At 38.3% G+C, this 13,492-nt stretch overlaps 1 protein-coding gene across 5 annotated transcripts in view; it reads right to left on the reverse strand.

The window, feature by feature from the left end:
• The window catches only part of TRPC4 (transient receptor potential cation channel subfamily C member 4), a 150,141-nt gene that overhangs the window by 56,882 nt on the left and 79,767 nt on the right, over positions 1-13,492 (reverse strand). For all 5 annotated transcript variants that reach the window (XM_061994004.1, XM_061993997.1, XM_061994013.1 and 2 more), the window contains one exon: positions 10,480-10,998. In XM_061994004.1, coding sequence (XP_061849988.1) covers positions 10,480-10,998 — 519 coding nt within the window. The remainder of the gene's footprint in view (positions 1-10,479; positions 10,999-13,492) is intronic.

Consider the following 13,492-nt stretch of genomic DNA (forward strand, 5'->3'; position numbering starts at 1 on the left):
TTCAAAACATAAAAGCATGATTTGATGTAATAAATAACATGACAGAAGATGCTCAGCTCTGGGTTTCTTTCTTCTCTTATCCACAGGCATTCACCTTTGGATCTCCCCTGTTCTTAAAAAATATTCTGTAAAATTCTTCTTTATCAAGTCCTTGCTTGTGTTCAAGTGCTTACTAACAGCTAAGCCTATTGTTTCTCTAGCAAAAGAATTTTCACTTTCTTAAAACTCTTTCTTCAAAATGTATTATTTTTGCAAAATATCTCAGCAACTGTTTCTTTAGCCTTTTGCCTTGCTAAAACATTGCCTCTTTCACTAGAGGAGTATTTGATATAAATGCAATAATGGAAGCAGTAAATATCAAATTAGAATGGCAGTACCTGAATTGAAGCAGATTTAAAAAAAAAAAAAAAAAAAAGTATAAAACACCCTATTTGGAGATTCCACAGGGATTACAGAATTCAAGCCAAGAATGAAACTATAAACTGAGAAGCAATACTGATGGATCCATGTGTCAGGCAAGAACGGAGATGAGGTAAAGAAACACAGCACCTTAAGTAGTTATTAGCACTGTCAAAATGCTATTCAAGCACATATATATAGGACAAGGAAATCCTTTCCTTCAGAATAAGTACGTAGTTGTACTGAACTATTAAAAATAGTGATAAATCAATGGATAGTAAAGAAAATAATCAGTCCTTACTAAAACACACAAATGTGTGAGTTATATTCTCTAAAAAATACCACCTGTTGCTGTTGTATATATATTGAGGGGCAAGTGACAGTATGAGATAGTGATGCCCAAACGTGCTGTCCTTCCTGTGCTGTCACTAGTAGATGGCAGCATTCCAGAGAAACTCTGAATATTGTAAAACTGGATACCAAAGTTGAAATAAATTCCATTTTAACTTAAGCTGCTCAAAATTAAATCTAAAACAGTCCTCAGGACCTCTCTTGACTAGACAAAGATAGCTGCAAAGGATTAACAACCTCAATTTAGATTAGATGAATGAATATTCTGGAAGTGTCTATTTCCCTCCATGAATAACCACTACAGACTATGGATACAGTTTGAGGTTGAAAGTCATAAATTCAGGCATATATAAGTAGTGTACCTTACCTAAATTCCCATCATTTGTGACTATCTCATTAAGACAGTGAACGGATCCTAGGAAGAAATTTACCTTCCATCTGAAGATATAACTCTGTTACCTACACACAGACATTCAGAGATCCTGAAGTTTTCCAGTCTGTGGTCTCTGGTCTGGAAAGAAAGGCACATATTGCCTGTAGGTATTGTGCCATATCTACCAGCTCTGTTTACTCATCTCAGATAGCTTAGCTTATCTCAAAAAACACTAAGACAGCTGTGCTTGGAAAATGAATTTGATTACTACTGCCTGTTCAGCTGGATTATGTTCTAGGACCCATTGACTCTAAATCAGCGAGTTTAACAGGAGCTTACCCATATACCTCACCTGTAAGACCTTAAGGAAGTTTCAATTCCTACATCTCTCCTACAATTTGACAAGCCCAAAGAGACTGGCATAAGGCTGATAGATGTGACTCAGAAAATACAGGTATTAAAGAAAGGAAAACTGTTCATCTGTTGAATCCCTGAAACACTTCCTAATGCGGAGTTTACAGGATGTGATGTGTACAAGAAGTGTTTGCAATCTCAATTCTCAAGTCCAGGGCTTGCTAAGAAACAAACCAAACCAAACCAAACCAAACCAACCAACCAACCAAACAAACAAACAAAAAGGGAAACCTTAAAGCAGTTACATATTGTGTAACAAGGGAGTTTTTTTCTCAGCTGTCTCAATCCAAATTATTGACTGAAAGCTATTCTAGTATTTGGACTAGCCATGAAAAAATACATTGCAAGAGCTCAAAGTTAAAACACACCAGAAGTTCTGACACACCAGAAGACTGTGCTGCCATTCAACAAGACCTGGACAGGCTGGAGGGTTGGGCAGGGAGAAGTCTAATGACATTCACCAAGGACAAGTGTAGAGTCTTGCATCTGGGAAAGAATAACCTCATGTACCAGTACAGATTGGGGAATGAATTCTTAGAGAGCAGTGTAGGGGAAAGGGACCTGGGGGTGCTGGTGCTGACAGCAGGATGAGAATGAGTCAGCAATGTGCCCTCGCGGCTAAGAAGGCCGATGGCATCATGGCGTTTATTAGAAGGGGTGTAGGCAGTAGGTCCAGAGAGGTTCTCCTCCCGCTCTACTTTGTCTTCATGAGACGACATCTGGAATATTGTGTCCAGTTCTGGGTCCCTCAGTTCAAGAAGGACAGGGAGCTGCTGGAGAGAGTTCAGCGCAGAGCCACAAAGATGACGGAGTGGACCATCTCCCTTATGATGGAAGGCTGAAGGAGCTGGGGCTCTTCTGCTTGGAGAAGAGGAGACTGAGGGGTGACCTCAGTAATGTTTACAAATATGTAAGCGGTGAGTGTCATAAGGATGGAACCAGGCTGTTCTCAATGATGGCCAATGATAGGACAAGGAGCAAAGAGAGAGACATTCAAAACCCACCTGGACAAGTTGCTGTGAGACCTACTCTAGATAGTCCTGCTCTGGGAGGGGGGTTGGACTAGATATCTTTCAAGGTCCCTTCTAACCCTTAAGATTCTGTGATTCTGTGATTTTGTGAATGAGCATTACCAGAATGCTGGCAAATTCCTACTACTTGTGATAACCCCAGTGCACATAAAATTTATCAAGTCTTTGGACAGGAGTTGGTAAAAGAGGAATAGGAGACACTGATGGATCATTCCAAAGCAGAAGGCCTGATGATGATCTGTCAAAGAGGGAATGGAGTGGGAAAGAATGTCATTCTATTATTTGCAGAATAAAGTGTCTCTGTAAGGAGGACTTGTTAACAGTTTTGTGTGAACATTTTCACTTTAGTGTGAAAAATACCCTAGAAGTTCAAATGCCAACAGTCAAACCTGAAAGCTATATGACTCTCGGAAACATAATCTCCTGTTTGTTATACTAGCGCAATATTGAACGTCTCTCTTCATTTTTCTATGGAATTGTGAAATTTAGATTCTCTACTCCAAAGCTGGAATGAAAATATGATCTCTTTGGAGGCACAAGAGACAGTTCATAGAACAAGAGTGTGGTTTTGTCACAAATCTTTTGTTTGATAATGGGAGTACATATTGATGGAGGCAATGGATGAAGAAACCTTTTACTAGCTTAATCTTGATAGCTAAGGACTACAGAAAAAAACCACCAAAGGGTAGGGAGAGGAGAGAAAAATGTTCTGTGGACATCTGGTAGAGCAAAGAGGAGGTAGATTAAGAGAATCAGCAGACAGGCATAAAACAAGTTTGCTTTGGCTGCCTTGTTTTATTGTTCAATAAACATTTATTTTAATGGAGAGAGTTCTGCCAAGCAGTGGAAAAAGTCACACTGCTACAACACGCAGAAGTTTCAACCAGCATGTTAAAATGTGCCCTGATTAAGCAGTCACTCTATCTTAGGCCCATTGCACCTAGCACAGGCATCAAAAGGTTAGATCTTGGTCAGGAGGACAGAAGGCTTTGTGTAAGGACTTCCTACAAGATATGTAAGAGAGGATGAGTTGCTTAAGAGTGCCCTGGGAGCTAAGAAACAAAAATAATAGAAAGGAGTCAAATACTCCTCTATGAGTTTGATGAGTTCTTCATGCTATAAGGGTAGTTCCTAGAGGTGAAATAACACAAAGTATTTGAAGCTCATGGTCTTTGCCAAAATGACTGGCAGTGAGAAGTGAAGGTGTGGGGAGCACAAAGGAGGAGCTGCACAAGAGAGGGGGTGGCACAGCAGTCAGGAGTGACTGATGGAGGCCATGGGAGGAGTGGAGGCAGTGAGCAGATGCAAACCCCTCCAGAGCTCAGTCCAGGGCTCATTGCCCAGAAAAACGGATTGTCCTGAGCTGTGGGTTAGTTGCTCTTGCAGGGGTGGTGGGAAGAGCAGCCAAATACCTAGCAAGTATATGGAGGGAGAAAAAAGGCCTGTAAATTCCCATAGTTACGTGTTTACACTCAAAAGGAAATCTGTGCACTACCTTATTTATCCATCCTGTTGAAGAATTTTTTTCTTTAAAATGATGTTGTTATAAGTAGAAAAAAAATAGTTAATGGTACTAGATCTACCACAGTTTTGTTGGGAAGCTGCATATTAGTAATGCATATAGCATATAGCTGCATATTAGTAACGATTCCTTCAAACCAAAAGCCAACTTCTATTGCTGCCAGACACATCCTAAGAGAAGGGTTGTGCACTGCTGGTTAGAGATATGCACTGCTGGTTGTTTCTGCTTGAGACAGACATCTCAGTAACATTTCTTTTAAGGAAGATGCAGAAAAGGAACTGAGATTACAGCAAGTCTCCTCCTCTTTGAGTTAAGTATTTCAAGAAAGTGTTCAAAATAAAAAGACATTGCTGTCAGTTCATGAATAGCTTAATACTGATGAGAAGATTGCAACTTGTGTGCAGCATACAGCATTCAAAGGTTATCGGTGCCTTCTGAGACGTCATTAAAAAGTCAGTGCCGAGGTTCATTTTACCTTGTGCGTGCTCTGAGCCTTCAGAATCTGAAATCTCTGTTACCACAGTGTAGAAATTGGAGTTGACACTGTAAGTTGTCTAACTTGCATCTACATTATCACTGCCTAGTGAAGTAATTCTAATTGAAGTGCTGTTTCCTGACCTTGACAAGGGAGCAGAGAGAAATGTCTCTGAAGTTAACTTAGATGTCTGAGGTAATATATAAAAAATTAGAGTAAGCCTTTAAATGTAGCAGATAAGCTACTTACGTAATTGATGCTATTTAACAATCTGTGGAGTCTTTATCTATAAACACTGAGATTTTTACATGATTTACAAAGCAAACCTATGATCTGTTTTGGAGCACCTGGCTCCTGCCTGGAAAAATGTTTATCAAAGTTTTTGAATACTATGGCTGAGAGTCTGCAGAAATGTGTCTTTTGGAGACATGGACGCAAACGGGCATACATCACTCCTCTCACTTATGTGATTCATAGACTAAACACAACTTCCTTCGGTGTTAAAAATGTCCAAATATTATCCGAGTCCCCTTTTTGTGGGGTTTTGTTATTTTTTACATAAATACTGACTGCACCTTTCCAGTCTTCTAACAAATATTCCCATACACAGTGACCTGATAACACATGGCTGCGCTGTTTCTGTTTATTTTTCAGGTGTGGAGTTTTTTAAAACACGGAATAATTCTTAGATGTTATGCTTCCAAAGTCATTCCTGATTGCAAAATCAGTAATTCAAGTGTTTCCATCTGAAATACTTTTACTGAGAAATTCATTATAATGGCTACTAAAATTACTCAAAATCAATCTGTGGTTCCAAAGGAAAGTTATACTCTCCGAGACTGTCACAAAGCTTGACTTGGACTCTTAAACTGTATTACTGCTAGAGGAACTCTACAAAAAATTCCAGCATTTCCAGATAGATTTTATATTCCATAACGGAATTAAAAGTTAATGTTCATAACAGTATGGCAGTTTAAATATTAAAAATCATTACTAAGAACATGGCAGCTTTTCATTTCAGTACTTTGAAAATTATTTTCTCTAGGCATTGTTGATATATTCAATTTTGATAAGGAATAATTTTTGCTTTCTATCATATTTGTACTGCTTTGTATAATAATACAATATGGATACAATATTAGGTATAAGCATGGCATTGTCAAAAATGTTAAAGTCCAAGTGAAGTAAGAAGAATTGCAGTCAAACAATGTCTTACTTTATTGAAATGTTTAGACATCGACATGGAATGATAGATTTGAAATGGTTTGACATATTTGCATTGAAAATTTCACTGAATTTGTGACATTACTGTGAGACATTTCCATTTAACTGAGCCTCTATTTTGCATAGAAAACTAGTGAAAAACTGATAATTGAATTTTGAAACGTCCTCTTTTCAGCAGGAGGAAACAGATGGCTTTTATTATCAGAAACAAATGACTTTTATAATTTTCCTAGAAAATGAGAATTGATCTATGAAATGTGAGAATCATATTACTGTATTTAAGATTTAATTAACCAATTAATAATTTTTTTATATTGCTCATATCAGTAATCATTTATGTGTGTTTTAAGAGAACATACAGGTTTATGTTGAAAACAGTTAATCCATCATGTGTGGTTCCTGTATGGAAGAGTTGTAGAATTGTAGAATCATTTTGGATGGAAAAATTTTTTAAGAACATTATGCACAACCACTAAACTCACACTGCCAAGCCCACCAATAAACCATGTCCCTCAGCACTTCAGCTATGTATCTTATCTCCAGGGATGGTGACTCCACTGATCTCCCTGGGCAGCCTGTTCCAGTGTCTAACAACCCTCTTGGTGAAAAAGTTTTTCCTGATCTCCAATCTAAACCTCCCCTGGTGCAACTTGGGGCAATTTCCTCTTGTCCTGTCATTTGTTACTTGGGAGAAGAGACAGATACACACCTCCCTACAACCTCCTTTCAAGTAGTAAAGAAGGACAAGGTCTCCCCTCAGCATTCTCCTCTCCAGACTAAACAACCCTAGTGCCTTCAGCTGCTCCTCATAAGACTTGTTCTGTAGACCCTTCACCAGCTTCATTCATTGTTGGACAAGCTCCAGCACCTCAATGTCCTTCTTGTAGTGAGGGACCCAAAACTGAACACAATACTCAAGGTGTGGCCTCACCAATTCCATGTACAGATGAACAATCACTTTCCCGGTCCTTCTGGCCACACTATTTCTGATACAAACCAGGATGCCGTTGGCCTTCTTGGCCACGTGGCTATGCTGCTATCTCACTTCTTGTCTGCTTGCAAGTGAGCAAGCTAGTTTGAAGACCATTTCTCTGAAACATATTCCCTGAAATCCTTATTAATAAAGCCTTGTTAAATCTAAATGTCTTTAACTATGTAAAATTGTTAAACCCACTCTCACTTTTTCTCTGCCTTTTTGCTAGTTCAGGCTCTGCAGGTGTTAACAACTCAGAAAAACAGGCCTGTTTCTTGACAGTAGGATCCATTATTGTGGCAACTGCAAAAGGAACAGAAATTCAGAAGATAAGTACCTGTCACTGTGGAGAACCTCAAATCCAACTGACATAAATTTTTTGGTTTTGTGGGGAAGGTTCACTTCAGGTAGAACCTGGTGAGCACGAACAATGCAGACAGCTCTGAGAATAAATGTGCTTTCCTAATTTCCATAGATGACAATACAGACGTAGTACCTGGGGCTTGCAGATCACTACATCAAGCACTGGTTAATAACTTTGGTTCTAAGAGCCTTTCTCTGTTCATTACAAAGAATTTCCAGATCTACATTTGAACAAACGCTATGTCATTCTGAGAGCTCCTGAACAACTCCCAGTTTGATAACTATAATTTCTCATGTTTGTCCATTTTCCATTCTTTACACAATGAAAATTCTTCACCAGTCACTCGTTTGATCCTCAGTTTTCCATTCCTACCTAGTCTTGTGTCTTTTAGATTAAACCAAGTAATATTATCCAAAACCTACTCCAGTCATTTTAAAAAATTTAGTTCTAATGTGTTTCACACTCACTTCCTTATAATGCCAAGTGGAATTATAAAAAAGTAATCTTTAACTTCTGAGCAATTAATTGTAAAAGCAATATAAAGGACACATGTCCCTATTTTACTTGTCCTCATTCTTCATCATTTTTTTAACTTTTAGTTGTGATTTCTGGCTGTAGACTGAATGTTCTGAACAACTTGACCTGATTGCTTACTCATGGAGCTCTGACCTCAGGCCTCAAAATAACATCACAATGTCCTTCGGTAATAGTATGAATAAAGGTTGAGATATTACAATTGGGTGCTAAGATAAAATAGGGAAGACAATGCATTCTTATATGTTTTGCTGCTTTGTTGGAAGGTTTTGGGTTGATTTTTTTTGTTGTTGTCATTACTTTGCAGGATAGCAGGCAAGTTAGGAAAAAAAATAAGAACAAGAACTAGAACTGATAGCATCAAAAAACCACAAATTGATGTTTGGTGTTGTCATAACAGAAAAAGTCTATGGTGGAGAACTGACTGTCTGCAGTTGAGACACATAGCACAGATGTATCACTCCAAAACGGTATTTTTAAACAGGTTAAATTCAAAATAATACATTAATGGACTAGATAAAATCCAGCCCAAACTTTTTTCCTGATATTTTTTTAAAATAAGATTTGTAAGTTGCTCTGCTGCTTGCCATCAAGCTTACCTTGGATGCAAGGCTATATGCAAGGCTATATGAAATGTGAAAGCATCTGATTCATTGAATTATTTGTTCATTTAATTATCTGTCTAAGAGTTTATTAGTGTAACACAAATAGAAAGAAATAAAAGTGATAAATTCAACACAGAAAACAGACTGTAGTAGAGACAATGATGAAGACCAAGACCTTTAGCCTCTGACAAAGGGGCCTTTAAAGGATCAGCTGAAACTGCTTCAAGAAGGGTCAACCTCAACTTTGTAACCAATCATAAGGAGGGGAAAACATCATTATTGTGAGTATTATGTTATGTTTGATAGGCTTCATGAGACTACCGGGAAATTCCAATTGCTATGGGATATCAGAGGGGTCTTGTAGCATTATGTAAAATTTATTATGGGATGTTTAGGGGGAAGGTAAAGGGTGGGAAGGATCAGGGAGGAACAAGCACGACAAAATGGAATGAAGGCAATCTAGGGTCTGGTCTTGTGTAAGTAAGGACAGTCAGTGTGCTTGTGCCTGGGCTGATGCTTTGGCTGCAGTGCCTTGGCAAAAAGAATCCCCAGACCCTGGAGACTGCTGGATTCAGTGGCCACTGTAATGTCCTTAACACAAGAAATAGACCTATCTGATTTATTTTCAACATTATCCCTACGCAACAGGACAGCCAGAATCCAAGCATTCGTTACGGCTGAGGTAAGTTTCTTGGCTTTCAAAACACTGTTACAATAGAAACAAAATGACTCATCAGTTACAGTGGCTACTATTAGCTCCAGCATCTAGTAAGTAATACATTTTGGAAGACAGAAAAAAGAATTTAATAAAACTTGATTTTACTTCAGGGAGACTCAAATGGTAGCGATTGTGAGAAATACTTACAGAAATCAAAAATATGTAAAATTCAATGGATCAACTGATTTGGAATTATTTCCCTAAATCAATATTGCTTTAATTTTCATATTCTGAAGAATCATGAAGTGTAATAAGATGGATTATTGCAATTTAATTAGGCACAGCAATCAGATGCCGCTGTAAAAAATAACAGTCGTTAAGTCTGAAATAGTACCAACTGAAAATAACTTACAAAGTTAGTGAGTATGTTGCCTAAAATATTATACTATCAAATATTTTTCCTGAAGGAAAAAATGCTTCTTAGAAGACTTACAAAGTCAGAGATCAATTGAGATCTTTTTCCAGCAGTATTTCACAATAACTTCTTAGTATTACTATATTGTTCTTCAAACAGACAACAGAATCATTATGTTTGGTTATTGTTCCATCAAACCTTTCTAGCAGACTTAATATATTAATGTAATTACTATTCTATTTTTCAGAACAGAGATTTAGCAGTGTTGCTTAAGCATTTGCCATATTTTATACAAACAAGTAATATTTAATTATTAACAGCATTTGATTTGCCTATACACTTCCACAGTTCAGCTGATTTTGGATGCATAAGTTCCAAATGAGACAAAAAAACCACATCCTGATATGATGAGGAGCACAGACCAAGTGAAATTTTGGGAATATCAGAGGAACTGTCATCCTAAGTAATTTTTCTATCTTGATTCTTTTGCTTTTGCATGCACATAATAACTTAAGAATATTTTTTAAAGAGATGAAGAGATTCTCTGATTCCAGCTGCATATCTATATCATGAGTGAAGCAAACTCATGACATTTTAACTGTCACGAAAACCAATACTCAGGTAATCTCCATTCTGGTTTCTTTATAAAACAGAATATGACTGCCAAAATTTTGGGGACCTGTGAATTGTTAATAATCTTATGTTTCAGTGTCCTTTTCTAACAGCTATTTTTTGAAGAAATCTCTCTGTACATCTACCTGTAGTATTTTGTAGATGTACGCATAGAAACTTTTTCCTGTCAGATACAAGTAAAGTTAATTTGAAGTATGCTGTATATATTTCTCATCCTATTATTGAAGAACTCTTTAGAGCACAACTTCTGGAGACTATGTCTCTTCATTTGAAAAAGGAAAAAAATTGTTTATTTGGATCTGTGCAATAACAGAACATTTTAAATTCTGATATTATCAAACTATAACAGCTACTCAAATTCATCTAATTAAAAAAAAAATAAAAGAAGAGACACTGTAGAACAAAAAACGATAAAGCAGCAATTTGTCTCAGGTAAAAGGATGCATTTCAAGCTATTATCTATCACATTACTACTAGAAAATAAGCTTAAATATTCTCCAGCACTCACCTCTTTTTGACGGTACTTAATTGCCAGTTTCAGTCTCGCAAGATCATTACCACTTTGTTCTTCTATCAAGCTATTATCATCTCTGTAATTAAGAATAATTTCCAATTCCCTGGAACTCCGTGTCTGATCCAGGAGATCTTTTGCGAATTGTTTGCATTGCCGTGACAGTTCCTCGTACTCCGACTTAAATTCATTCTCAACTTTACTCAGCTCCTGCAGCTCCCAGCTCAGTTGAAAAGCGGTAAGGAAAGGATCCTCACTGGACAAAGCAATCAACGATGGGCTCGCCAGAGCCTTGTAGATATTGAGTCTGGATCGAGAGTGGCGGAGGCTGTCCACATCTGAACTTGAGACGCATTCGACGCAGTTACAGCGGACCTCATGTGGCCTGGGCACAGAGACCCCTTTTTGCACAAGGAGCTTTATGATTTCATAATTGTTGGTGTGGGCAGCCAGAATAATGGGTGTGATATCCGGTGTAAATTCTGAAAACTGCTTGTCCAGAAGAACTGGTGGCACCTGTGAAGAAAGGCAAAAACCCTTAGAGGCCTCTTCATCGAACAAGAGCTGTAGAAAATTTAGCTACGCGTATTTTACCAGGTAGTAGACTTACTGGTGGATCTTTGCTTCTGGCCAGAGTTGAAGGAAACATTTTAGACAATTCAATTAGCTAAGATAGCCTCATTCGAGTTAATAAATTGCTACAAACGGTGTGATTTTTCATAAAACCTGTTTGTACATAAACAACGCATGGGCAAAGATTCATTAGAGCAAATGATTAGATAAACAAGGAAAAGTCAGACACAAACACTCCTGTCAGGTCCCTTGAAGTGCCAGCTGTGAGCAAGATGGAAAAGCTTTCTCCTCTCTCATTGGTTAATCTCAGTTTTACAGGGAGGGCATAATTGTGGTTCTCTGAAGAAAGTGGTGAACAGGACACAGACGAGTTAGAGGTAAGAAATAAAAGAAGCAAGTAAATGAAAAAGAAAATATACATCTTCTTAAAGAGAAGGTTGGAAATATGACTGTAGAGAAACAAAGATACCTGTTGCAAAGACCTTAATGTCTTAAGGCTCAGTTCTACATTCATGTGCACAAATATGTTCTCTTTGTAGGAAAATGGGGGAGTTGGTAGAACAAGGGCCCCACAAGAGCCTTTCTAAAGCTTCTTCTGGTGTGCATTTCTTTATTTTCACTCTTCTAGCATGTTTCTATATATTATCAGAAGACTGTAAGGTCTTTTGTTTTAAGCTTGTTTCATTTTACAATACAAGACACAAGAGTCTCCCACATCAAGATAGCTCATTAGACTAGTATGATGAAGCCTTATAAGTTTAATTAGCCAATGTCAATTAAAAAAAATGTACTGGCATAATTGTTTATGGACCGCCTTTGGTCTGTAGCTCAATAACCAAGTATAAACTTAGTCTACATCAGTGGAGTGCTCTGTGTGATGCTACTTTAGGAGATGGAAAAAGGTAAGACATTTGACTCAGTTATTTGAAGGCTAGGGAAATTAGTGGCCACTGCAGGGATGGAAAAATGTTTGACAGAAGCCTTATGATAGCAGATTGACCTTGTTCCCAGGTGGAAAAAACCACGAATAGCTTAGAATAGAATAGGAAACAGATAAAGCATATGAGAACACTGTCAGAATGAGCTGAAATGAGCTATGTTTAGAGCCTTGGGAGTGAAAGAAGTGGACCAAAACACAAAATACATAGATTCAGACAGAAACTTGGTGGAAACTATAATAAAACTAAGCTGAAAAGAAATGGCAGTCTAAATGCATAAATAAAATCCATAGATTCTAATGAAGTCACTGTGTATTTTGTACATTTTTTTAGCTGTTTTGCATGGAAAACAGCTCACGTTTGTTCAATAGGACTATGTCCATGTATAAGAGCTGCTATGTGTGTGGGCTGTAAAACGGGCCTCAATTAGCTGAATGAGACAAACACTTTGGAAGGTGGCCTCCTATTCATGTAAAATAGGCTGGAAAGTTAAGACTGGAAATCTACTGTTTGGGATTGTAATCACACATCTGTAGGGACAGAATTCCCACCTGGCCATAGCATACTGTTGACCTCGAGTAGCTGTGCCGGATTCTGGGTATGTGGAATCAACAGGCAGAAATCCCTTTTTCTCCCTTCCCACGCACTCCAACATGTACTCTTGGCTTGGCACTGGCTAACTCTGGCACTGAGTCTGTTTTAGAGCAGGACTGTGGGGTGCCAGAGCTAGGCCACCCATCCTTATGGCCCCACGCAGAGGGAGCAGCTATCCTCACAGTCCTCCCCTCAGGTTTATGGGAGATGTTTACAACCAGCATTGTGAGCCAAGCATCTCCTGGGCACATTCTCTTCTGCTTTCTTTATTCTGAGGTAAAAGTGAAAGAGTGTAGTGTGTGCAGGCAGGCAGAGAAACATGGGTTTAAAATGACTCATGAGGTAAGGAACCCAGCTGAGAATGTACTGAAGGTATGTGTGGATGAGGGAGGCACTTGGGTACAAGAATAAGCAGAAACTGTGTGCTGTGCCCAGTCTCAGCTGAGGTCAGGACAAGAAACAGAACCCGGGCAAGTACATTCTCAGAGGACTGTCTGTCCACGCTGCTCTGTCAGGTCTCTTCCAGGGTACATGTGGGTTATCTGTTACCTTCAGGCTGAACACTGTGCAGTGCCCACACAGGGAAGCCCACATGCCCAGATCACTTCATTATTCCTGGCCAGTGGGGTCTGAGGCTTGAAATCCCTATTTGTTTTCTCACCTGTCTGTGGTGTTAGTGGAGAAAACGAGAGACATCTGCAACATCAGATCTCACTGGCTATTGTAGTCTTAGATTTATCTTCTCTTTTACTGACATAAAAAAAAGGGGAAAGCATACCAGCGGATACAGTACTTCTTCTGCTCTCTAAATTGAAAAAGCTTTTGAGTTTAGAAAGATATGAAAATGGCAGTAGAGGCTCAAAATTTGCATTAGTAGAAGCAAGATTTTGGCCTATCATAGGTCT

Source organism: Colius striatus, chromosome 1, assembly GCF_028858725.1.
Source record: "Colius striatus isolate bColStr4 chromosome 1, bColStr4.1.hap1, whole genome shotgun sequence".
Taxonomy (NCBI): domain Eukaryota; kingdom Metazoa; phylum Chordata; class Aves; order Coliiformes; family Coliidae; genus Colius; species Colius striatus.